The sequence below is a fragment of the Uranotaenia lowii genome, chromosome 2 (assembly GCF_029784155.1).
Source record: "Uranotaenia lowii strain MFRU-FL chromosome 2, ASM2978415v1, whole genome shotgun sequence".
NCBI lineage: Eukaryota > Metazoa > Arthropoda > Insecta > Diptera > Culicidae > Uranotaenia > Uranotaenia lowii.
The window spans coordinates 387,909,207-387,936,988 of record NC_073692.1 but is presented as its reverse complement, the minus strand read 5'-3'; the positions used below and the strand labels follow the sequence as shown (position 1 = coordinate 387,936,988).

General features: G+C 31.3%; 1 protein-coding gene across 5 annotated transcripts in view; it reads right to left on the bottom strand.

Annotated features, from left to right (window-relative positions):
• Positions 1-27,782, bottom strand: part of LOC129750061 (nephrin) — a 690,512-nt gene that overhangs the window by 624,655 nt on the left and 38,075 nt on the right. For all 5 annotated transcript variants that reach the window (XM_055745260.1, XM_055745255.1, XM_055745256.1 and 2 more), the window contains exon 2: positions 22,143-22,201. In XM_055745260.1, coding sequence (XP_055601235.1) covers positions 22,143-22,191 — 49 coding nt within the window. In that variant the 5' untranslated portion in view covers positions 22,192-22,201. The remainder of the gene's footprint in view (positions 1-22,142; positions 22,202-27,782) is intronic.

Below are 27,782 nucleotides of genomic sequence, written 5' to 3'. Positions count from 1 at the left end.
AATACCAGTTTCGAATAATTTTTTTTTGTTATCTAAAGATAATTTTGGCATTTTTTTTTTCAAATTAGTTTGAAACCATCTCAGATTATTTTAGTATTATTTAGAATCATTTTACTCATTTTTTTTTGTTTATTTTTAAGAAGTTTTGCATATTCGAACATTTAAATTGTTTAGAGTCAATAGTGTGTTGCCCTAATATTATTTTTTAATCATCAATCAATCATTTAATTATATGTTTACAATTTGTAATAAAGGTTTTGTTGATGTTATTTAATGAGAACTTTGGCATTTTTTAAAATGATTTTTTAACCATCTTCAAATATTTTTGAATTGTTTCGAATCATTTTGAATCATGTTTTTAAAAAATATTGAATCATTTTGGAATATTATTTTTATTTTTGAATAAAATATTTATTAATTTTGAATAAATTTGGCATATTTGATTTTTTAATTATTTTGAACCAATTCTGTATCACCATGATATTATTTTTTAACCATAAATAAATCAATCATTTATTTTATCCTTCCCCAAAAAAAGATTTGTAAGTGCCTCTGCTCGCATATCTTATCCCTTGTAATAGTCCATTCAAAGGCATTTGGGTTCATAAAAGTTTTGAATCTTGGTCAAGTTATTAAGAAATAGTTGCTCGCTGCTACTGGCTGCGCCTTGCTAGCTGGGTGGTAGATATACATACATACATACATAAATAAATCAATCATTTATTAGTAAAACATTTTTTAATCATTTCAAATTGTTGTTTCAAGAGAATTTCTGGCATTTTTTTTATTGTTTTTCCCCATTTTGAAATATTGTCGTTTAATTTGAGTCATTTTGGATTCAAGTTTTTTTTTAATTAATTTTGAATTTATTTTGAATCATTTTTAATTTTTTTTTTGATAACTTTTGAATTATTTTTGCCAACTTTATTTTTTTTATTGTTTTGAGTCAATTCTTCATAACCATGATTGGTTTTTTTGTTAACCATTTTTGGATAACTTTTTTTAATTATTTTTTGAGAATTTCGGCATTTTTTTAAGCATCTGAAAATATTTTTGTATTACTTAGAATCATTTTTGAATCAAGTTTTTAAAGTTTTTGAATCATTTTTGAATCCTTTTTTGATTACTTTTGAATCATTTTTGAATGTTTGATTTTTTTTTTCAATTGTTTTGAATCAATGCTGTATTACCATTATATAATTTTAAACCATTCATGACTCTTTTCTTATTTGTGTTCAAATACTTTTTCGATCATTTGTGAAAAATTTTAGACTGTATTGAGTCATTTTTGAATAATTTTCCAATCATATTTGAAACTTTTTTGAATCATTTTCCAATCAGTTTTGAATCGTTTTTGTTGTTTTTTCCAAACTTTGACATTTTTTTAAAAATAATCTTTGAATCAATTCTTAACCCCCGTGAAATGGTTTTTGGAGCATTTTCGTTTGGTTTTTGAATCATTTTAAAATTATTTTTGAATCAAAATTCAACGATTATTTTCATTTTTCAATATTACTGTTTTCAATCATTTGTGAATAATTTTGAATTTGTTTGAATTGTTTTGAATTTTCATTGAATCGTTTGAGAATTATTCTGGCATTCTTTTTGAATAATTTTCTATTATGTTTGCACAATATTTTATCATTTAAATCTTATTTAAAATTTTTTTTAGCTTATTTCAAACATTACTGACTATTTTTTAAAATTTTTTTCGTATATTTTATGTTGTTCAGATTTCGACTGGTTTTTGTTGATATGGTATCGATTTTCTTCTTTGAAATCGGCACTGCAGTTTATTTTCCAAATGATGATTGTTTTATTTCATCCAACTTTTCGAGACTATGACATTTCGAAAATAGACTGCAATGCCGATTTCAAAAAAGAAATTCAATACCACATTTTTCGAATATTTCCAAAATATGTTTAATTTTTTATTTTTTTTTTTTTTGTAAATCACTTTTCAATTATTTTTCAATCAAATTTAATGACTCAATGAATTACTGTTATGCGTCTATCGGGATTATGTGATCTTTTATCTATCTTAGACTTTTTTGTTCTAAGTTACTCATTCCGCGGTATAAGTGGCCTTTTCGAAGCTCTGATTTGTCATTATCTTTTCAGCTTTTAGTGGTTTATTCTAACGTTGAGATACGTACGTACTCTTTTAACAGTACAAGTACTCTTTTTTGGTCCAGAAATGAGCCTTCTCTTCTTTTTCTGAAATTTTGTGAAATATACTCTTTTTTTGTCAAAAGATGTTTCATCGGAGAAACGATCTCAATTGGATAAAATGTGAATTCTATGTTTTTTTATACAAGAATTCAGAAATAAACCCAACTATTATGCATTAATTGTACTTAATTTTCAGATCTGCCTCCTTTCTTGAACGTTTAAAATATTTAAGATTTTTACGATTTAAATCCGGATTTTTCATTAAAATAATTTTGAACTGTGGTTGGTTTCATTGAGTTAAATCTTAAAACAAACTTCAACTTTAGTTTCAGATACACATTTCACAGACATCGAGCTTAACTGTGAAGGCAAACAGCGTCTTTGAGTTTGCAATATTCTCTCAAAAAGTAGACAATATTCACACTCTAGCGTGCTTAAATTCTAGTAAACTAATTAAGTGCGCACGAAATGGAAATAATGTTTTAGTAGAGCATTATTTATAAGAAAAAAAATCATTTTAAATGACGGAGTTTTATCATGTTTTTCATTTTATTCTGCGCAAAATACAAAATTTACTTTTTTGTTCGGTAAACTATCATTGAAAATCAATAAACGTATGCAAGGAATTGAAATTTTGAATTTTTAATGGAATATGAGTATTATCAAGGAAAATTCATAATTGTTCTGCCAGTCATATAACTTGCAGCAAAATGGTAGTATTTAAAGGCTTAAAAAATCTTCAATTTTGAATCCTTCAAAATAAAAAAAAAAAATGATTTCAATGTACTCTTTTTGGTGAGGCAGGATATGGTAACCCTATTCTAACGGTGTATTTTTGGGCTCCAGAAGGCTTTCCAGACTCTTAGTAGCATTTTACCAGTTCGGAGTTTTACCTCTTTTCTAAAAACTTCTTTTTAGCTCTGGAAAGCCTTTGAGTTGTTGTCAGGAAGTTTCGTTTTCCAACGTCCAGAGTTTTTACATCAAATGAGAAAATATCATTTTGATAACAATCTTGAAACCATATTGTCTTTGAAGGTCCTTGCATATGAACAATCTAGAAAATTGAGGTTGAAAAATTTAGTTAATTCCCTTCTACTTAATCCCCCGAGAGACCAATTTTCAGCCAAAGAAATCCACCGAAGCCTGTCATATCCAATCCGGGGCAAACGATTTATCCGAATCCTGCCCAGCCCTGGAAAGTGTCCTCTAAGCTTCGACAAAGCTAGTTAAATCGGTCTCTTTCGGGCAGCTGAGTAGGAGGATCTGAAAAACCTGTCATTGCCATTCTTACCGCACAATCACCGACTGGTGGAGCTCCTCCCAGGAGAATTTTTCCGGGCACTTCCCTCCAATATGTGAGCAATTACCGAACGTGACAAGGGTCGTTCCTTGGACCCAGGACAACGAGGAGAAACGAGTCCTTTTCAATTTCCTCAACGTCACTGATAATAACCATCATACACTCGGTTTGGAGGGAGATGGTTTCGGTTGCCAATTTGCTAGGAAATATCCTGCCTTCGCTCCAATAAAAGTGAGTAGGATGGACTCGAATTTTCCGGAGGTTGAACTCGGTAATGACGATTCGCAGGTTCACGTTTTTTTTGTGTGTCTCTCGTTTTGAGCAGGAAAAAAAAGTTGATGCGTTTGACCCGGAATCTGACCCGGTTTTTTCACCACCTTGGTTAATGAAATGAAAATTGTTCGTTTTCAGCAAACGGGCAAAAGCACTTTCTGCTAGCGGAAAATTTCATGATGCTGCTGCAGCAGCTATCTGACCAAGCAAAGTTGTCATTCTGTAAAATAAACGCGCGAATCGGAACCCCAGAACAGATTAAATTAAGCTTGTGGGCAAGTTATAGTCAAGTTTCCAACAACGATCCGGCTCCAGTTCCAGCAACAGTTGAGGTTCGGAACGGAAACACAGAGCAGAAGATGGAATAACTGAATTTTGTGGATCAGCGCATTTTCACTGGTTCCACGGGAAGTTCATTTTCACGAACTGCAGCCGGGAAAATTGCGGAAGTAGTATGCAACCGGATAATGATGGCTAGCGAAGCTGGTTCCTACTGCATTGGGATCTGGTGGCTCTAAGAAAACGATTGCGCGCTTTTGCGGACGGGAAAAGTTGACTCGCCAGGAAATCTGGCCCATCCATCCGTAATGGTTACAATTGAATTGAAACTTTGAGCAATCATTGCTTTAGCTGGATGACGAGAGATGAAAATTGAGTTTGACTCCCACCAAGTATTGTGTTTCCCAACAATTTTAAAATCTCGAACGAACGTTTATAGTTTCAAAAGGTTTTGGAACGTGAAATTTTCAATCCAAATCCTTCAAACTTTGACGGAATTTAAACCTTCAAAATGGTCAAAGTCTTCAATGTCACTTGGAAGTATCTTCTTCTCAGCATGAAAAAGCAACACCACCTCAGCTATCATCCCACGGAATAATAAAGTCATTCCACGAAACGGGTCAGTTACAGTTGCGAGAAAGCAGATTTCTTCCGGCGATTGGCGAAAAAAGCAGGCAGGCAGCAGGTATCTAACGAATCAGCAGGAATTTTCCTCTCACCTTTTGCCCATCCTAAGTGAGTGGGGGGAGAAAAGCGTGAAAATAAAGCCAGGAAACAGAGAGAACCGGAAACGGTACCCGACTAACCTTCGACATCAATGGTCCAGGTTTTCGCAATTGATTGCATGAATTATTGATGATTGGAGCAGAACAACAATCTGATAAACTGTTTGTTGCGAAACAAAACAGTCTAAGAGAGTGGCTGAAGTGAAGCGAGGGTGGAAATTTTTTTTACAGAGAAGAGAACAAATCGATGGATGCAAGTCAAAGTGAATGTTATTGGATGAGCGCATTCATAAGAATTGAAGAATCTTAACATCCACAGAAATGTTTTTAAGATTAATTCTGTTCAAAGCACGAGGCTCTGATTTTAAAACAACATCGCTTAGAACCACAATCAAAAATGTTTAAAAAATTTATCATTTAATTATTTTAAAAAATTAAGAAGAAGATTTAGAAACCTCAAAATGTGATACAAAATTCTAAAAAATAGTGTTATAAAGTTATCAATGATAAGTATAACTCAAAATCGATCGATTTCAAAATTCCCATACGCCATATCACTAAAACAAGATCTGGAAGACAAAATCTGGCAAATAATTTGAATTCAAGTTGCAAAAATCTTCCGAAAAAACTTACTAAAAGATAAGCACCAAAAATACTGTTCCCTAGTCTAAAAATGACAAAAAAGACAAAAATGACAAAAATGACAAAAATGACAAAAATGACAAAAATGACAAAAATGACAAAAATGACAAAAATGACAAAAATGACAAAAATGACAAAAATGACAAAAATGACAAAAATGACAAAAATGACAAAAATGACAAAAATGACAAAAATGACAAAAATGACAAAAATGACAAAAATGACAAAAATGACAAAAATGACAAAAATGACAAAAATGACAAAAATGACAAAAATGACAAAAATGACAAAAATGACAAAAATGACAAAAATGACAAAAATGACAAAAATGACAAAAATGACAAAAATGACAAAAATGACAAAAATGACAAAAATGACAAAAATGACAAAAATGACAAAAATGACAAAAATGACAAAAATGACAAAAATGACAAAAATGACAAAAATGACAAAAATGACAAAAATGACAAAAATGACAAAAATGACAAAAATGACAAAAATGACAAAAATGACAAAAATGACAAAAATGACAAAAATGACAAAAATGACAAAAATGACAAAAATGACAAAAATGACAAAAATAACAAAAATGACAAAAATGACAAAAATGACAAAAATTTCAAAAATTACAAGAATTACAAAAATTACAAAAATCACAAAAATTACTAAAATTACTAAAATTACAAAAATAACAAAAATTACAAAAATTACAAAAGTTACAAAAATTACAGAAAATACAAAAATTACAAAAATTACAAAAATGACATAAAGTACAAAAAATACAAAAATTACAAAAATAACAAAAATTTCAAAGATGACAAAAATACAAAAATTTAAAAGAAATAAAAAAAATTACACAAAAATCAAAAATAACAAAAATGACAAAAAATAACAAAAATAACAAAAATTACATGAATGGCAAGAATTACAAAAATGACAAAATGTTCAAAAAGATTTGATGTAATGGGTACTTTTAAAAACGTTTTTCTGCAATGCAATTTTGAATAGAGTAGAGTAAAACATCATCTTTAATAACTTATATTGATTTTAAGTTACAGTTTTTTTTATAAGAATTGCTCTTTAAGTTATTTAAAAAAAGAAAGAGCATTGAAATATGATTGAACCAGATGACCAAAAAAAATAAGATGTCTAAAGTGAACCATATTAATCTGAACATTAAATCGGCAATAAGAAAAAGTTCAAATATTTATTTTAAGAGACTTTTAAATATTACATTTTTTTTTGGTAATTTATACTAAGTTAAGATAAAAAAACGCAATAAAAAAGAAACGATATACATACATCATACAAAATTTTAAAAAGACACAAGAAGGATCTCACTCATTGAATATTCTATAAAACAGATTTTTAAATGGGGATGTATCAGGAAGATGGTATTTCATGTTAGCAATGAAAATTCAAAAATAAAAAAGCAAATTGGGTTGTAGAAATTTTTAAATTCTGTGTCCAAAAGGAAATTTTTTGAGCAAGTTTTAGACAAATTATCATACAAGGTTTTTTTGAAGCCTGAAATACAATTTAAAATCTGCAAGTTTTAATTAATGAAATTTATATGTTTTATTGATTTTTGTTGAGTAATTCTTGGGTTTTGACCAAATTTGCCTCCTTAGAGTAAGCCTTGTAGAATTTTTCTTTATTTTTGAGGACTTTGAAAATCCGTTTAAATATTTATTCAAAACTTGGCAAAATCTTTGCTTTTAATTTTTTAAACTAAATCTGGAAAAATTAAAGCAGAATCCATTTTGAAGAGAAATAAGAAAACATCGTTTATCGAATCTCAATAAAAGTATAAAAAACTAGCCAATCTTGAGCTTTATGTAGGCTTACCAGATACTTTTAGAAAAAAGCGGAATATTTCACTAATAAAAAGCGGGACATTTTGAAAATTTTTGAAAACCAAAATTTTATTACCATTTCCATACATATTCATATGTTCTTTCAGCTAAAATAATGCATAGAAAGTTATAAAATATGGATTTTTGGCTTAAAAAATTTCATTCTCAAGAAAATTTACATCTTCAGTTGAAAATTTTGAAGTTCAAAGCAATTTAAATCCGAAATTTGGAAAAAGTTTTTATATTTTTAAAAAGCCGTTTTTGATCATCTTTGATGTTTATTGAATTTAACTCGTCGTGTTTGATTTAAAATTTTATTTTAGTTTTGCTCGGTAGTCCTGTTTTATTTTAGCTGAAATTCTTTTTTCCTGAGCTATATATTCAAGGGGTTCTGCTAGGATTTCGGAAAAAAATATTGAGCCATCATCATTTGGAAATAACTAAGAGAATGTTATCTTCAATAGAAAATATTAACATCGCTAGAACGTGTTTAAAGAACGCTTAACTGAGCCCAATTTTTATGGTGATGCAAAGATGAGCTTGAAAGATTGCCTGACTTGTCCGAACTTATCAGAATATTTGATACAAAATTTAGGAAAAGTTTCATAAGAAATGCTTGAAATTGGCACAGATTTTATCACTTTATTCTCGAAATTGATTAAAAAAATTAAATTGAGCTATTATATTTTTAAATGTTAGCGTCCAGAAACGATTTTTGAGCAAGTTTAATCTAAATAATCATGAACAGTTTTTCGGAAACCTGAAATAAGACTAAAAATAAACTGTTATGTTTTGATGTAAAAATATATATTTTTTTTATTTTATTGATTAAATCCGTGGTTTTGACAAAATTTGTTCGGATATTGCCGTATTTTGGTTTGAAAATTTTGAAATCAGATGCCCAGTTTTAAGATAAAATTGCCCAGATTCACCCGGTCTGGATATTTCTGGAAAATATTCTGGAAATCTTAAATGCTTAACAAAACTTATTATTTAATTTTAAAAAAAAAAAATATATTTATTTTTTACAGCCTTATCGGTGAATGCCATAAGAAAATAATAACAGGATTAGAAAATGATCGAGGAAATATTTTATAACCAGCGTTTTCATCAAGCACGGACCGACTATTTTGAAGGGAAGAATCAGAGAAGGTTGAGCCTACCACAAAAGTTTTTTTCGGGAAAATTGGGACATTTTGAGAGAAAAGCGGAACGGTGGGATATTTTCTAAAAAAACGGAGAACGTCCCGCTTTTGCGGGACGGATGGCAACTCTAGCTTTATGTATTTAAAAAAATAAGGCCAAAACAAATATCAAATTCTTCTTTTACCCCCTCTCCGCTTCGATAAAAAAAACCTGAAGGTGGAAATAAATGACATAATAAGTTCTTTATTAAAAGTTCGATAAATTAATCGAAAATTACAACAATTATCTACAAGAACGAAAGACAAACTGAAAAATGGGAATTTTATAACCCTTCAAAATTCCACTTTTTGCCTATTTGCATTCTTAAATAGCTATTTTTTTCTATTTGTTTAAACGGATTCATCGGAGGATTAAATAACTTTATCTTAGCGTTGTCGAAATTTGAGAAAATTTCAGTGACTAACACATTAATGAGCGCGAAAAAAATTAAGATGCGAAACCCCTAAATTCGGCAATCTTTATCTAAAAACTCGCTTGACAACATTTCATAGCCCAGGAAACATGAAATCGTATCATAAATGACAACTTAAGTCGTTTATAATGTCGTTACAAATAGCAATTCTAATTGCATAGTAAAAAGATCGTATATGATGTCATCGGAAGTCAGTTAAAATCGGATTTCTTTCAAAAAATATTTGTATACAAAAGAAGTTAAATCTGGATTTTTTATTAAAAACGACCTTATTTTAAGTTATGCTGTAGAGTTTTCCTATTTTCAGAATAATATGAATTTTATAAAGAATATTTTGAAAATAATCTTTAAATTGGTTAACGTATCTTGCATTGAATATTACGAAAAAATTCTAGTCATTTAAAATATGTTTTAGCGAAACAAGGGTAATGAATTTTAATAAGTCAACATTATGCTTATCGAAAACATTATTTATTTATCTGGAAAAATCGGTTCTTCAAAATAATATTGACAAATTTTTTTTTGTATTTGAGTCCCTTAGAGCCAAAGGGGTATAAGTACAAAAATGATCGAATTTGAGGTAATAATGCCAAATAATTCTTTCTTATTTCAAACTACATTTGGTGGTATTTTTTTCATTTTTTTAAATTATTACTTACAAACTTTTACGTCCAATTGAAAAACATAAATTTTTGATAAATGGAAAATTACCAATCACAAGAACTTATTAACTAATTTTCTCGAAATTTGGGTCCATGCACTTATACTAAAGTTGCCCGATTGCCCGGTTTAATCCGGATTTGCCCGGACATTTAATGCAAAATTTGGGAACAGTCCAACCCGGCCCGGATGCCTGGATTTCATTGAAAAAGGCCCGGATTTTGTCCGGATTTATTCACTTTATTTATCAAATCAAACAAAAAAACACATGGTGTTGTATTTTTTTATTTTAGCAATCAAAACGAAACATTTTGAGCAAGTTTTGAAAATATAAACGTGGAAGATTTTATTTTAACCTTTAAATACGATTTAAAATCTGTCGACGAATTTTCATGAAATTTATTTTCAATTATTTTTGCTCGATTTTTGTTGAGTAATTTTTGGGTTTTGACAAAATTTGTCCGGATACTGCCCAGGTTTTATGTCGTCAGTTTGAAATCAAAAGCCCTGATTTTGCCAGGTTTTATATAAAATTGCTCGGATTCGTCCGGCCCGGACACGTACTGAAAAATTTCTGGCAACCTCAACTTACATATATCCCTTTGACTCAAAGAATATCATATGTATTTCGCCAATAAGATAAAATAGAAGTCCTCAACAAAAATCAATTTTAAAACGATTACCTTTTGATTGTTTTTGAAAAAAAAAACTCGAAAAATCTCCAAGGATTCCAGTTGTCAATAAATCTACTGATAAACTTTCGATTGCCAACAGATCGTTTCGAGAAACAAAACCAATCGGAAACAATTTAAGTTCACATAGAAGATACAAATATACTCCGGACAAGTCAAGATGGGTACCTCCCGAGGGAGAAACCCTTCCCTCAAACTAGCATTCGAGTAGCAGCAATCGACTTCCGACAAATGTGCAGTACATTACTTTCACCGGAAGTGAACCGAGATTCAGAAATCAATTTAGACATCACGCTGGGACCGGGCATGGCCCCCGAAGCTGTAAACGCAGTCCTGTTTCTGTCGGAATAGGAAAATAGAATAAAATAAAATAGGAAATAGAAGAGAAAAAAACCTGAATCCTGGAAAGGACACTCACTCACATATCGCTTTCACCAACTTTAGCCATATCTACGAAAGAACGAAAAATGTTCAGCAATCCACAATCTGTCTATTTATTGTTGGAAGTTTTGCTCTTCTTAGCTGTACCGTTTTGAGATTTGACGGAAAGGGGGGGATGAATTTTGCCTTTCCCTACACGGAAAGTGGAATTAAATTTAAAAAAAAACTTCAAAAGTTTTTGTTTAGTATTTTTCCCATAAAACATCAAGCTTCTTAATTATTTTCAATTTTTAACATAAGTTTTTTATTTAGTTTTTTTTTAGTTTCCCGTATCACCCTTCAATTTCCAACCCTCTAAAGTGGAGACAAAACTACAGGGAAGATCCCATCCGTGCGATAAGTGACTTGAGACTTTCTTGACGATGCCTGACTACCCGTTATTCATCCCCCCATTCATACATATGTATACGATGGCACGAACAGCAATCTTGGTTGGAAAGTCGGAATGGTTTGCCATCCGGGATGTCACATTGTCAGTCATTAGTATTTGTACTCCTCCACGAGTCGGAGTTGAATGAAGAAGCATCTTGATACAGTGTGTGTTTATGATGTCGTCAGAGAGTGCTGCGAAGAAATGCGAATTGTATGTGAGCAGCAGTTTAGATTGATCTGGTTTTACGGTTTTTCTCTGAATGAGGGACGGGGTGTGTGGGTGGAAGCTGCCATGGACAATGGAAGTCTGATTCAATTTGTTTTATTGTCTTGGAACCGGGCTTTACGGCGCGTGGGGAACTTTCTTCGATTGCTTCGTTAATAAAACATTGATGGCAAAATCACTGCTAAACTGTCAAATCAGACTGAAGCATCACAAAAGCTCGGTCCATAATCGAATCGTTTCGAAATCGAACACACTCTGATCGACAGATCCGCAGAACGTTTCAATCACCGAAATCAAAACCCTCAATTTCCAATAGCATAATTACAACCAATTTGGCTTCGAGCTTAAATGACCGAATCAAATCCGTAATAACACAAAGCGATTGTTGTAGGCAATAATTACTCAACCAATTTTCCGATTCTCATTCCCCCTAGAAAAGAGCTCAAAAGGGGAGTTTTACCAAGGGCCAGCAGCTGAAATTGATGGAAAATCATCCAAAGATAAAGCTCAATTACAAAAAGCTTAAAATTGGATCGACGATTTTCCTTCCAGCATTTTGGTGTTTTTTTTTCCTGGACACTTTTTTCATCAGAATCAGTCGTCGGATTAAAATTTCGCTCACATTCCGGTAGGATTTTCCCGCACTCCGATCCCTAGGAATCGAATTTTTCCCTCAAGAACCCTCCTCGAAACTGGACTACAAACGGAAAATTCTGTTTCAGATGTTTTTGTTCTCTGGCGTGGGCTATCGACATTCGACACCATCCCTCAATGCTGCCGAGTCCAGATTCAATGTCGAACAGAGGCCCTAGGTGCTTTTCCCATTTGCGCTAATTTGGAAAACAAATTTCCCATCAACACGATAACCTGGGGTCACCTCTCTGTGCTACTTACCTTCCCCGGCTTTCAGAATTCCGTGAATGGAAAACGAAAACAGATTTACGTGGATGGGCGAAATAAACCATTAATGCAGATCCGGGAAATTGAAAAAAAAATCATCAATCAATAAAGACCGTCACCGAATTCAATCCCCATACCTCACCGGGGCAACAATGACTTTAGCCATGTCCCGATAAAACCACCCCACTCCAGCATCATTTTCATCAGCATCAGCATCAGTTTGACCCTGTAACAGCAAAATAACGCCATTCTCGATGATGGCGCTCCAGAAATGACAATGCGGAGTCGTTCGTTGGCACCAAAGTCCACCCACCATATCGAATCATCCCCCCTTACCACTCACTGTTTGCTGATAATCCCCTCTGCATTTACCGAAAAAGCGAACGAACAAAAGTTTTGACGTTTGCTCTTATCAGCAGCGCCAAATCAGTCTGTCAGTCCTCGGTAGTTTTTTTTTTTCAGGTCCTCCCAGGTTTCGTTATCCAGCAGCATTTTCTTGCTGCTGCTGTAACGATTACTTCGGTGACGTTTCGACCCCGCCCATGACATCCAAACTTCCATCCTCCCCTTTCCTTGTTTAAGTGAAGATAACTTGCTCCCGAGCTTTTCCCCGGATTTATCAAGCTTCCCCCACCCACCCCTAGAAAGTAAAAAAAAAACGTCAAATGGTTGCCACCGGCGCGATTGGATTTTGACAGACGCTTGCTCGCTCCCGCGCGTTTCGGTTGACAGGTTTGCGATTAATTTTCACTTGTTCGATGTCAATCAGCAAGCAGCCAGCCAAACCCCCAACCAGGACAAGGACGACATTGAGAGACACAAGGCAAGGTTTGACGTTTTTCCCGAAGAGGGGATGGCGAGGTAAGTGGTGTTTTTATTTTCCCGGACTTTAATTTCGCTTGGGAGTCTGGAAGCTCCGAAAGAAGCTGAGTGGTTCGGTTGTTGCAAATAAGTAAATAGCAGGTCAGTTAACCCCAAAAAACCGAAATGAAAGGGGAGATAGCTTCGACAGACTTTGACAGCAGCTGACTGCTGCTGAAAAGTTCTGAATGGAAAACAAATTTTCAGCAATCATCATTGACAGCTGTTCGGATGGTTCGATTCAACATTTGGAAGTTGAACGAAATGATTGGATACACAGGGTAAAATGTTCGACATTTTAAAAAAAATTAATAAATTAAAAAAAAAAGTTGATCGTTTGAATTTAAAATGAGTTTTTCAACCCTCGAATTTTGTTTCATAAACTATTCTATAGGTAAGTATATTTCATTGAATAGCATAAAACACCCAAAGAAAATTGGAATAAAAGTTGCTTCCATCAGAATAAAATAATGTTTCTATTGTGCCACAGATTTTTTTATAATGATTAAAGATTATTTGAAATTTTGACATCAAACTTGTCCAGGGCGTCCTACATCAAACTGCATCACAGTAAAAACGCTGTAAAAAACGAAAGAGTTGACTGATTTTGTTCAAACTTTCTGACAATAAACTTTAAACTATTTGTGATCTTTTGGTTTGTTTTTTGTTTTTAAATTCAGTTCAACATCATACTCGTACAACCGTACATTAGGTTAAACTCTATTCCAAATATTTTGTACAACATCTGAATGCAGCTTCTTCTATACACAAACCAACTTTCTCGTCATTTCTTCCTCAAAAATGACCTCTTTGAGAAGCTCACTGAGTGTCTGATTCATAATAGCTCAGTATTTTTCAATGGACCTTCGTTCTGGTGCGTTGAAAGGATTTATGTTATTGGATACAAAATTAACGTTTTTGGCATCGTATCACTTCAGGAAATCCTTTGAACAGTGGAATAAATAAGAAAAAGTTGAAATGGTGTAGAAGTCCTCCCAACAACTTATTCCGGACTTTGAATTGACCACAAAATGCAAAACCAGCTGTAAAGAGCTTTGGAAGCAATTTTCACAGTAAATAGATTTATTTTGTTAAAAACAAACATCATTATTAGACCATTTCGAATCAATCTTGAATTTTACGATGCTCCGAAACATGATAATAACAGCAAAGTAGCTATTTATTCAATTCCATAATGGTATTTTTGATGTAAATCGAAACAGAAAACAAAAAAAAAGTTTTTGGGCGAATTGTGTTTTTCATCCATAAGTCAACTAAAATCACTTTCTTTTGCTATTTATACGGATTGAATGCAGTAAAAATTAAATTATAGTTGAATTTTATCGATAACCAGATGAAATCTAATTAAAATTTCAACAAAAAATGGAAAAACTTGGGTCACAGCTTTGTGCGGAGTTGCTTTCTGCTTAAAACTGTACTCACTCGCCTTTCGGTCCTTACTTAAGGTAACCAGATTGATCGGTTTTAATAGATATTGAATACTAAATTTGGGAAACATCCGGCCTGATACGGATGCCCGGATTTCTTTGAAAAAGCTCAGATGTTACCCGGATTTATTCACCTTATTTGGCAAATTAAACCAAAAAAAAAAGGTTATTTATGCCTTTAAAACTTATTTTTTGAACAAGTACATTGCAAAAATAAACAAAGAAGGTTTTTTGAAAACCGAAAAAGCGATTTCAAATTTGTCGTCAAGTTTTGATGAAATATTTTTTTATCAATTTTTTTTCTTGATTTTTTGAGTAATTTCTGGGTTTCGACATAATTTGCCCGGAGATTTGGTCGTCAATTCTGAAATCAAATGCCCAGATTTTGCCCATTTTTTATAAAATTATTATAAAACTGCGGATTTGTCCGGACCGTAAACGTGCTGAAAAATTTTGGTAACCTTATCCTAAATTCCGATTTAAAAAAAATCATCTTATCTTCTTCTGTTAATTCTTAGAACTGTGTACTAACGTTTAACCACAAAAGTCACTGTTGCAGCACAACTACAAGTTGTTTTTGATTGTCTCGTTGAAAGAATAAAGTATTTTTCTAAAGATTTGAGCAAAATAAAATTTACCCCATTGCTCTTTAATTGGCTCTACTTTTTTAAATTTCCAATATAAATAAATCTTAAAAATACCTTGTAAATAACATACTTCCAGCTGTCTATGTGCAAATTTTCAAGCAAAACCTATTATTAATAAACAATAATCAATTCTACTCATTCTTTGCTCAGTTAAGATAAAACAGGAAGTTACAAGAATTCTGCAATAATTTAAACAGCAAAAATTTTCACAAGTAAATATCTGAAGAAACCGAAACATTAAAAAAATGTTTGTTGATTTCATCGACTTTTCGGCAAGAAAATAAAACAAATAACTTTCCAGTTGGTCCAAACTTTTCGAACAACTTTAAATAAAATTTATTTTCAATACAATTTTCCCATTTACTAGATTAATTGACTCTTTATCAAGCAATCGTCTTACTCCTGTTTGTTTTTAATGTTATGTTTTCATTCATCTGTCAGTATTTTTTATCTTGAGTAAAATGCAGTTGTAGGCTAAGTTAAAATTAACATAGTCTTTTTTTGTTAACAACGTCGTTATTTCGTTATATTTTAATGTGAAACATTTCTTCACAAATTCTAGTGTTGTAGATCGATACTTTTTCTAAAATGTTCATGTTTTTGAAATTGAAAACATGACCGTACTCTATACTATGTTGAGCAAGTCTTGTGCCTCCAACTTTTTTGTTTTTGACATCATTCTTATGTTGTTCTGATCTTTTGTGTTAAAATTGGCTCTATAGTTTCACCAATGTAAGATTTTTCAGAACCTCTACATTTTGTGTTGTTAATCACATTTGCAAAAAAATAAAAAAAAATAATAAAAAAAAACTTCTTACAATTGAGAATAGATAATCAGAACTTATTCTTATAAGAATAGTTAAATACACCAATATCACTTTTGTTTCTATTTCGAATATCAGTTGGTTCCTACAGATACATTCTTAAATCTAAGGAAACACAATTATCTCCAGTTTTTTTTTTAAATTACATTAAAAAGCTTCAAAATGAGAATTTCATAAAAGGCAAATTCTCGGAAGAATCCATCACATGATTGCAAAAAACGGCTCTAAAGCGTTAATACTGTTAAAAATATAGAATGTTTTACATATTACTCTGAAGAGAATAATAATTAATATTTTAAGCACTTCGATGAAATGTGTTTTAAAAAAATCTATGTATGTAGATGGATAGGGAATTTTAACAGGTATTGTATTAATTTGTTTGAAACTGTGTAAGAAACCTTGCTTAAATTTTAAAAATAAGTCGTTTTTACAGGGTCGGGATTCGACAAGATCAAGAGGAAAAAGCTAATTTTCAAGCATCAACCATACTCTTTAGGTGCTGCTTATAATGCGCCCAAAAGTAGGCTCCTACGATCAAAAAAAATTGCCACTTTTGATAGGTTACATTGCACATTTTTTAATAATTTGGTCCGAGCAGAAGGAACTGAGTGCAAATACCTATATCGTTATTGATAATCAATTTTCTACTAAATGTTCAATCATAAATCGACAAGTATACTTATCCTCAGTAAGAACATTAATTTCCTGATAAGACTATACTTATAGAATGGTATAACATAATTAGGGACAAACGCCTACTGTGGAGTTGAAATCCCTTTAAAATAAAAAAAATAGAATGATATTAATTGGAAGGGCTGCAAACTCAATTATTTTGAAATTAAATTTAAGGCGTTTAATTCAGTCTGGTTGAATATAAAAAAAACTGATCCTGTGGAATTTCGCTTTCTAAATAACATATAAATTTTAATGCAAAATCGACATTTTTTATGTTCTATGAATGGCTTCCAATGTTTACGAAAAGAAAAGTTAAATATTTGGATTTCGATATTCGTAAATCATCAACGGAAATTTAACTATAATTTGAGTCTGGCATGCAAAAACTTATTATGAAATTGCCTTACGCAGCTCGCTCATATATTGAACTTCAAAAATCATGCGTTCAGAATCTTCAAACGAAAAGGTTGTTATAATTTTTTCCTAATTAAGTTAACCCATTCGAGACGGGAGCCTTTTCACGACATTCGAACTCATAGTACTTTACTCTTAGATAACTTTTATGTCGTTTGATTTTCATCAAAACTGTTTCTTAATACATTTTGCCTAACATTTGCGGAATCCATTGGTATAAGAATATTATTTTTCCGAACAATAGTAAACTCACAATGAATGATTGTTCTGACAAAGACACAAAAATTCCATTGCACACACGGTGTGCAATCGGTCTCGAACGGGTTAAAAATCAGAACTTCATCGAACTGAAGCCTTTGCAAAGTTATAAACGAAAAAATATCGAAATAAGAGACGCTTTTTGAACGCCTTTATCAGGCAGGTTAAAGGCGCTTACTTATTAAGAAAAAAAAGAGTAACCAATTAAAAAAAATATTATTTTAACTTAAACCTAAGCCCTAATCATAATCTTTTAGTGAAATTAGAAGATTCAAGTATAGATTTGGTAAAAAAAACGCCATATGAACAAAATATAACCATTAAATGGCATCCTTGAATATATTTTATTCAAAAAAGGGGGATATATCATATTCAGCAAAAATTTCAGCTTTGACGTATGCTTATTATCAGTTTCTATCACTTTCAATTGAATCATACGATCGAAAGATATTGCAAGTGGAACTAAGATTTTGTTTTAATCATAAATGTGTACATTCAGCCAGCCTGGTTTGAAAATTCGGGGTTTTTACTACTTTTATTAAAGTATTATTTTCTCTAAAACTGTAAAAGATTTTAACATAAAAATTGCTCCAACGCCAAGAAAACAGATGGCTGCTCAAGTGCATATAGTTTAAAGACATCTATCTTTTGAAATAATAGAACGAATAGGTCTTCTCCTTGGTGTGCGCATTTAGCCCTCCTCTCTGCTAGGGTAGATACTCTAGATTTCGAGAGGAGCTAGTTTTCGACAATTTTTTAATAAAAGGCTTATCTTTCTATTTGTTGGCTTAAGCTATTAAATATTTTTCTATTTTTGCTCTCCCAGTTTAGTATACGTTGAATATAAAAATTCTTCTAAATAAATTTAAAAGTAGTAAATCAATAGTTCAAAAGTAACATTCTAAATCATATGTGAAATCCTATGCCATCGACCAAATAAGAATGATTTTGAACCATAAAAAAAACTCCCCTTATGTTTGATCGAAAGCAACACAAAAGGAATCAATGGATGGATAAGGTTCTGAAATCAATCTTTTCGGTAATTTATTTCATATTTTTGCTAACATTTTAAGAAATTTCAACTGTTTTTTAAGCTGTCGAAAACTAGAGTCGAAAATTCACCCAATAACCTGTTTTTTGACACCCATCTTCCTGGGTATGTTTATACTGTTTCCATGGTGTTAAAAACGCCGTGAAGTAGACAAGCAATTCCAATATAAAAATATTTATATTCCTGTGCTAACAAAGGAGGTGGAAATGTTCTTGTCGAAAAGTAAAATTTTTGTGTCGAAAACTAAAATTGAATGTCGAAAATTAGATCATCGAGAGGTGTTAGAAAAAGGATAATAAAAACTTTACTTTGATACTTTTGATCAAAGATAGAGAATGAAGAAAAAGTCTGATTCATAGAATTAATCAAATTTGAGATGAAAAACTTCAGTCAATTAATTTATGTACATGGTTTTGCTGACAAAACTAGCAAAAACTGTCTAAATCTAAGTATTTTACCCTACTACATTTTTTTATAGTTACATAAGATACACATTTAAGACTTCAAGCAAAAAAAAAATATGAATACCATTTTGGGATGATGTTATTTAAAGACTAAAAGCTTTAGTTAGGTTTGTGTTAAAATAAATATTTGCCGAAAATTCACCACCAAAATATAAAAAAAAAACTTGTTCGTTTAAAATTTTTCCATGTCCTCATTAACTAAGAGCTGAAATAAAGTTAACGATAAAGGCAAAAAAACAGTCACTTGGATTATTCAAATAAAACGTGCTAAAGCATGAAATTTGTGTCTTTACGTCTATTTCCAAAATTTTAAACAAAATTAATGTGAAGTACTCAAAAACCCAGTGCGAAGTACTCAAAACACAGTGTTGATACAGAAAACATAAATGCATTTAAAAAAACTAAGGAGAGACATAATAATATTTATATTTATATTTCAAGATATCCATTTTTTTCTATTTTTTAAGCATCATGAATTTTTTAATTATGCCAAAATGTTTGTTTCACCGGTATGGATTCCGCAATCTCTCCTCTTACCAATAAAGAAAGGACCCACAAACCACTCTTGACTGAGGTTGCCAGATAGACCCGGTTTTTTTTCGGATTTTCCCGGAATTCACAGGATAATTCCGAATTTTGCCAGGGATTATTCTCATTCTTAAATCAACCAAAAAACGAATTGTATTTTAATTTTTATTTATTTTTTATGAGTTATTCCTGGCTTTGGACCAAATTTGACCGGATATTGCCAGATTTTGGACGACAATTATGAAGTCAAATGCCCGAATTTTGCCGAGTTTTTAGCTAAAATAGCCGAGATTTTTCCGGTCCGGATACGGGCTGAAAAGATTCTGGCAACCTTACTCTAGACATATTTTAAGTATTCGAATAACGTCACATCGAAAAAGGAAGGGTATTAAATTATTCGTAAACAAATAACATGTCTTCCCTTCTCATCTCCTCAAAAAAAAGGGACAAGTTTCATTTGAGCATATTCGGAATTTCTAACATGCCGAATTTGATTCCATTTGATTGGTTAGTTTTCGATTTAGGCTTGAAATTATGAGGAAGCTCTCCTTCCCTCCTTTCTATTTCCTCACTGGAAGAAGAAAGGCGTACCAATTATTCATAGGAGCATTTTTTCTACCCCAATACCCTTTCAAGCCAAATTTGGTTGCATTTTCTCGAAAAGTTCAATAGTTATGCAAAAAAATATTATCGACACTTCCTTTTCTTTTTCCCGTTATCCCACTGGATGAAGGGAGAAGTCTCAAATAATCACAGAAAAATTTCTTATTTTGTAATACCCTCCCATGCTAAATTTGGTTCCATTCGCTTGATAAGATTTGGAGTCACGTAAAAATTGTAAGGAAGCCCCCTTTCATCCCATTTAATCTTCCCACTGGAAGGAGAAAGGGTTACCAAATATTGAAAAAAAGCATTCTTCGTACCCAAATACCCTCCCACGATCAATTTTGAACAATTTGCTTGATCGAATCTCGAGCTATGCAAACATTTTTCTTTTATTGAGGAGACCTTCTCCCCCTTTCCAGTGAGAGGTAGGGATCTCGAACCATAAAATGAAACCTTCCCGCCTTCAAAAGCAGGAAAAGACAGACAGACAGATAGACAGACAGACAGACAGACCGCTATAAATGAATTATTTTTCAGATTAACAAATGTCTGAGTTGAACCAAATCAGCCATTAATCCCTTATTTGATGAAATGAAACCGTGATACGCTATTAATTTTTAACTGATAGCATCATTTCTTTATTTAATTGATTCAAGACTATTTGCCAAATGGAACCTTAATAATGCCTTACAAGATAATTATTGGGATCAGTTACATTACCTATATGTACTTTCCATACTTGAGGAGAATGATTAGAGCGTCATTGAGTAAAGCATTTTAATCAAAGCGTAACTGCGTATTTTCAAGTTTTCTATAACATGAGCAAGAAAAGTCTGTCAAAGAACGCAAAAACAAAAAATATTATGATTTTTAAATTTTCTCATAGTTAGAATTCAATATTGATAAAGAATTAAAATTTCGAAATAATCAACCCTGAATGCTTCTTACAGGCTAGGATGGTTTTGACTTGTTGCTGTTTTGTTTTGGTTTTTTTTTTATAGAGTCCTTTTATTCTTCTTTGACTCTCAAGTAGGTGCATATAATCAAGTTCACTACTGAATGACATCAAACCAAAACACACTCATTCATATATATCCAGAAACAAAATAAAAAAAAAAAATGCATGAAGTATATAACAATAATAATAGAAGCACGGCGCCAACAACCGACTGGATAGGACCCAAGAATGTCCTTTCCTTCAAGAATTCTTCAACTAGTCTCCCTCTTCCTTTTTTTTTTCTCCCATTCGGAAGCATCATCACAGAAGCCTACCAAATGTGACATAATTCCCAAAAAAAGCTCTTCTTCTCTCTTTCGGTGCGTATTTGCCAGAATATGACGTCCTAAACTGACCAAGCTCTCCCTAGTTTGGGACCTCCGCCGTGCATCATCATTTTTATTACCCTGCCGGCTCTTCTTCTTCTCTATACTTCGGCGCTTCCCGAGTAAGTAGTCTTCAAGTACCCGGCACACCGAAAGCAATTCCTGGGAAGTAGGCTTTTTTGCTCCTATACCCTATGTAGGCTTCAATCGAAAAAGCATCTTCCCTCAACCGAAAATAACTTGAATAAGAATGTGTGCGGGCACGTGATAGGGAAGCCTAATGACGACGATTTTTGCCTACTTTTTCTGCATCGATTTGACCTGGTCCCAGGGCGAAAAAACTGGACCCGACAGAAAAAAAAATGCACGGAGACCGAAGGTCAGAACTGGGACAAATATAAGGAAAAGTAAAAAAAAAGTTCAACTCCACCCCTACTTAACTGAGAAAACAGGTAGGCTCTTGGGTGATAACAAAAGATGACAGTTACGGTTGGTTGTACGATTTTTTTTTCTAGTTGTTTTGTTACGTGGAAAAGCACTTGTTTCCACTTTGTTCTCTATGAAAATTTTCCAAAAACTTGCGCTTCAAGTGCTCGTTTGGGATTAAAGCCGAACAAAATCCCGTTCTGATAGCAGAAATAATAAAAGAAAAAAAAAAACAAACAACCGACTTCTAATTTTTCGGGTGCCACATCGGAAAGTCAAGAAGCCATACCGACAATTTCGGCTTTTGGACGCTGTCTCACACAAGCACCATTATCCAGATAATGAGAGGACATTTTGTTTGGAAATGATTTTGTGAAAGAATGTTTTTTTTTCTCTGGTTTTTGCCTGGCGCTTGCTCTACAGACTAATTGAATGGGATTTTTTTATTTCGTTCCTCTTACCTGTTAGAATAGCTGGAATCGATTGAGTCTGCAACCTCTGATGAGACATTTTGGTATTCCTGGAAGGAGAAAAAAGAGGAAAAAGTTAAAAATATTACCTGACACAAACATTAATAAAAAAAATTAAATTAAAAAAAATCCACAAGTAAAAGTATCTAAACAAAAAAAAATAAACCTCATCAAATATGCATTCAACAATTAGGCAAACTTTAGACTTTAAATACATAAAGTTATCTTCGAGTCTTTTGGCATGAGGAGCTCTGCAAAGATGAAGAAGCTACGCTATTTTACCAGCACCATATTTTCGATCAAAACCGAATCATGAATATTTAATTACGACGAGGCCGTTGCCAACACACGCAAAACAAGTAGCATCGTTGAGTGAAAAAAAAGTTTTCATCATTGGAAAATTTATTTTGAAGCTTAATAGAGTTTATCGTGATGAATTTTTTGTTTAGAAATATCCTTAGAGATATTGAGGTTACTGAACTTGAAGCGTTATTGAAATCAAAACTCGTACTCAAGCGTGAGGATCTTGAATAATTTAAAAAAATCAAATCCTATACAGAAAAAAATTTCAACTATTACGTGTCACTGAAACTGCAACCTTTGAAATAAATCAACCTGTAATTTCAAGTTCCTTTCCTTGAAAGTTAGAGAAGATTCATTTATTATTACAGCAAATGTCCTGTAAAAAAGTTGTACACTGAAAATTAAATATAACGTAATTTGTTTTTCGACCTTTAAAATACCGGTAAATGTCCTGCACCTTTTTGTTACAGGACATTTGCGTAATTTTACAGGAAATAATTTTTGCTGTGCACATGAAAATGACAGAATACTGAGAAAAAGGTGTTTTACACTAACTTAAAATATGTTTGTCGGGAGTCGATTAAAACAAGGTTCCATTCCTGAACAAAACTACAAAATAAAACAATTATAAAATCCACTTGTATTTTTTGAATATTGGAACACAATATTTAAAACATTCCTCACGCTAATTTCATGGAAATTACTTCAAAATATTTATTTATTGCTCACATCAATGTTGGGGAGAAAAATTAAATCCAATAATTTGATTAAAGGCCATTGGAACCAAAAGAGAATGAGTGCAAAAAAGCTCATTTCGAGATGACACGATTTTAAAATGTTACGTTTGGTCATTTTCCACATATTTTTCGAAAATTCTAATATGTTTTAACGTAAAAATATGAATAATTTTTAAAAAAAAAACCTGAAAAATCACTAATTATAATTTGAATTATGAAAAACGCCCAGCTCAAACTAAAATGCACTGACAATTTTTGCACTTAAACCAATTTGGCTCTAAAGGCCTTTTTTAATATTGAAAAATATCGCCTAGCCGGAGATAAAAATAGAACCATAAATAAAATGTGTAGACATTTTAGACCGAAAAATGCTTATCTACAAAAAAAAGGCAAAATAACGAAATAAAAAAGGAGCACATATCAAGTAAAGATTTATGAAAAATTAGAGCAAGTAGAAGAATTCAAAACTTAAATTGATTTTAAAAAAATATCGTTAAATTAAAATTATCTTTTTATTGTGGAGAAACGAATCTAACTGATGTTAAGAGATATGCGAAACAATTGGCCTGTCTTCCGGTTGGCCTCGGAGAGGCGCAAGATGTGAGTTCAAGTCCTACCAGGAAACAAGGGAAATTTTTTAATTCTAATTTTCAACATAAATTTTCATCTATTCCCTGAAATTTCAATCTTAAATTAATTTTGAGAAAAGATTTTTTTACGTTAAGAAACAAACAAATGGTTGGAAACTGATGAATATTTTGAATTTCACTCATAATTCTTTTAATAATTTTTTCTCTAAATTATGGAAATTTAACAATTTTCATAAATGTTCTAGAATAATCAACATCATAATTCCTTTCATCTACAACATGACAAACAGACTGAGTCGATTTGGAATCATTTTTGGATTTTTCAAATAATGGAGTCTTAAAAGCTTCGTTTTGGTTCAAAACTCATCCGTGACATTTTGCCGAATTTTTGAATAACATTTACATAGACAAATTGGAACTTTTAAGTTTGTATGGGAAATTTAATATTTTTTACCGGAAAATCAACATCATTTTTGCTCCTTCTGTGGAACCGAGCCTGTCTTTGTGCCAATTTTTAAATTCTCTAAAGTGAATTTTTCACTGATCAGCTTTGTCGAAGACCGTTACTTCGTTTCTAATTAGACAAATAAGTTATTAGCTGTTTTAAATAGGTATGAGTTCTAACATTGAAAAATGATAAATTTAATTGACATCACTGATGGGTGCGTAGGTATTGCATGACTATTTTTGTCTGAAAAAATTTGAGATGGAAACGTAAAATTTGACAAAGTTACAGATAACTTTATGAGACAATCTCAATGTTTCCTACTTTTACTATAACAGCTGAATATCCCTTTATAGTGCCCGCAAAATGTTTGAAACTCATTAAATTAAGAGTTCATGAGTGTGAAAGTTTGATGAAAAAAAAAACAACTGCGAGAGGAATGGTATTCTGTCAAATTGGAGGTTTTTGCGCTGCTTTGTGCGATTTCATTATTTTTCGAAGTTCCAATTCCAAAATAAAAATCCATAAGGTTTTCAGTTATTGAAGAAGATATCAAAATCTCATTGCAATACAAAATGCAAAACTTAGGGTAAATTCAGTGCCATTTACAGTTTAAATATTTCAATTGAAGTACAAGTTTAGGAATAAATTCAAGAATCCAAAAAATAAAACTTGCTCTAGATTCAGACTCTACTTAATAAAATGCCAGATTGCCCGGGTTTATCCGGAATTGCCAGGATATTGAATTCAACATTTGGCAAATATACTGTCTGGCCCGGTTGTCCGAATTTCATTTCCGGAAAAAATCCCGGATTTTGCCCGGATTTATTCACTTTATTTACCAAAACAAACAAAACCATCAAATTGTGTTGAAGAAATTTTTATTCAAGCGTTCAAAACGAAGCATGTTTTGTCAAAATAATCATGACCAGTTTTTTGAAAGTGTGAAATGCGATTTAAAAACTGCTGATGAGATAACTTTTTTTTAAAGTTTATTCTGTTGAGTTACTCCTAGGTTTTGACCAATTTTTTTCCGGAAATTGCCTGGATTTTTTTGTCGACGTTTAGGAATAAAATGCCCAGATTTGTCCGACCCGGGTACGGGTTGAGAAAAATCTAGCAACCTTAGTATATTATCAGCAAACAATTTGGATTTTTCTGCATTTTCTACCATTTCTTAGATTTTAGGGTATACTACCTTAAAATTATAAAAAAAAAGCTGAAAAACTCAGGACAGTCAAGTTTTTTTTTCATTCTTTCATATTAGACTTTTTTACATCATTTTTTTCCATTTTAATCTTATTATCAATATTTATTATTAAAGGAGAAGAAGGGAATCAGCAAATTTTACTTAATATAATAAAAATACCAAAAATTACAATAAGTAAAGAAATTGCTTCTTAAACTTATTTTCTACGCATGAAAAACTCGAAAAAAAACAATTTTACTATACATATTACAATATTATACAGCATTCATGCTTAAAATCAATGTTTTTTCGATCATTTATAATAAAAAGAGTTATCAAGTTTTAAAAAAATTATCAAAATTTTATTCTTTTTTGTGAATTACAAAAACTCTTGTAAATTAATTATAAGCATTCTATTTAACATATTTGCTCTTGGATTTATTGGACTTTTAAGCGAGTATATTTTTACATATTTGAAGTCTGTTTTCCTGAAAAAAATATGAATTATAATTTCGAATAAAACCAGAATTTAAAGCTTTGTAAAAAAGAATCATTGCTTAGAATAAATTGAGCATAGCACCAAATTTAAAAATAAAAAAACTGTATTTCAAAATAAACTCTAGATCAAGTCAGAAATTGACCCTGATTTAAAACTATTCTGAAAAATAATAAAAATCGTTAATTATTTCTCATCTTCAAAAACATATTCACATATTCACAATACATATTCAATTGAATTTAACAAACGGAAAAAATTCGCGGTTATATATTCAATCACAATTTTAAATATGAACTCAAGGTTTGGGAAAGTAATTATTTTGCACCTAAAGGAATTAATTTCAAACACATTGTTGATGATTGAAGGCAGTTGAATAAAAAGCAGAAATATTTTTCCCGGTGATCAAAGTCGGAGATAAAATAATTTTTCAAGTTATCAAAATAAAAGGGTTCAACGGATAATAAATAGCTTCATATATTTCATTTTATCATTGAAATTATATACTGATCAAGTACAGATTGGAATTTTTGATTTCTTGTGTAATAAATAAGAAACTAGTAAAAAATTGATTTGTAGTAAATTTTTGGAATTTTCAAGGATAGAAAACTATATTTTAATGATTGATTTGAAAGATTTTGGCGTTTTGAACCTGAATCTTTTGCCACGTTTTTTCTATCACCTCTAGTTTTGGTGATATGGCATTTACAACATGATAAATGAATCACATTTGATTAAAATCGATCATTGTAAATAAACTGATGATAAACAACCCTACATGAAAGCAAAAACTTATTCTAAAATACACTATTTTGCCTTCCCTCGATATTATAATTTCAAAGAATTAATGATCTAAAAAAGTTCAATTCTACAATTATAAGAATTTTGAAAAGATATTTTTTAAGTACTTCTGACATTACTGAAAGAAGTTTTTTGCAATTGCGAATTTCGTAGCTTTATATAATTTATAAAAACCTTTTTGAATGTGGACTTAAGCATTCAGAAGAACGAAATACACAAAATAAAATTTAGAGCTAAAATTTGATTATTGAAGAATATTTCATATCAGCATAAAATTTGTGTAGGGATGAATGACATCCAGGTGTTAAAATCCTAAGGATCAAATAAATTAAAAAAAAAAAATAAAATTTGTAATTTTCTCTTTTTTTTATATATTTAAGTGATAAGTAACAATAGAATGGATAACAGGTAAAAGTTTTTTTTTTGCGAATTCTGTACACCCAAATGGAATTTCATGAATTTTGAAGCTAAAAATTGTTCAATCTAAATTCTGAACTTTTTTAGTTGCTATTTTTAAAGAAAAGCCATTCAAAAGACGAGTTATGGTTTTTAAGTGTCAAGATTTGAGTTTCGTTACAAAAGGTTCGTGGAATTGCAGTTCGAAATAAACAGTTTAAAATATGTTTCAATAAACGAACGTTAAATAATATTTTAAATTTTGAATTATGAACAGGTTTTTAGCGTATAGATTTTTTTCATTTTTTCAGCCCATAAAATACTATAATTTACAGTGCCTGAATTAATTCTTAATTTTTAAGTATTTTATTCAATTTGAATTTACTTACCTGAGCTGGTAGTAAAATGAGAAAAGAAGAAATTTTTTCTTATTGATTTTCTAAAAACTGAAGAGCTCTCCTTTATTTTTGACCTTTTAATTTTTTTCTGTTATTTGATAACAAAGCAAAAACCACACCTGAAAATACTGATAACAATGGAAGTGTTACTGTTGTTTAAATCGGGAATGTGTTTAACGAAATATCCACAAAAATGAGATAATTTTCCAGTTTTTTAAAATTGATTTCTGATCACTGTTATCTAGCTGCTAAATAACAGAGTGTCCTACTCGGGAT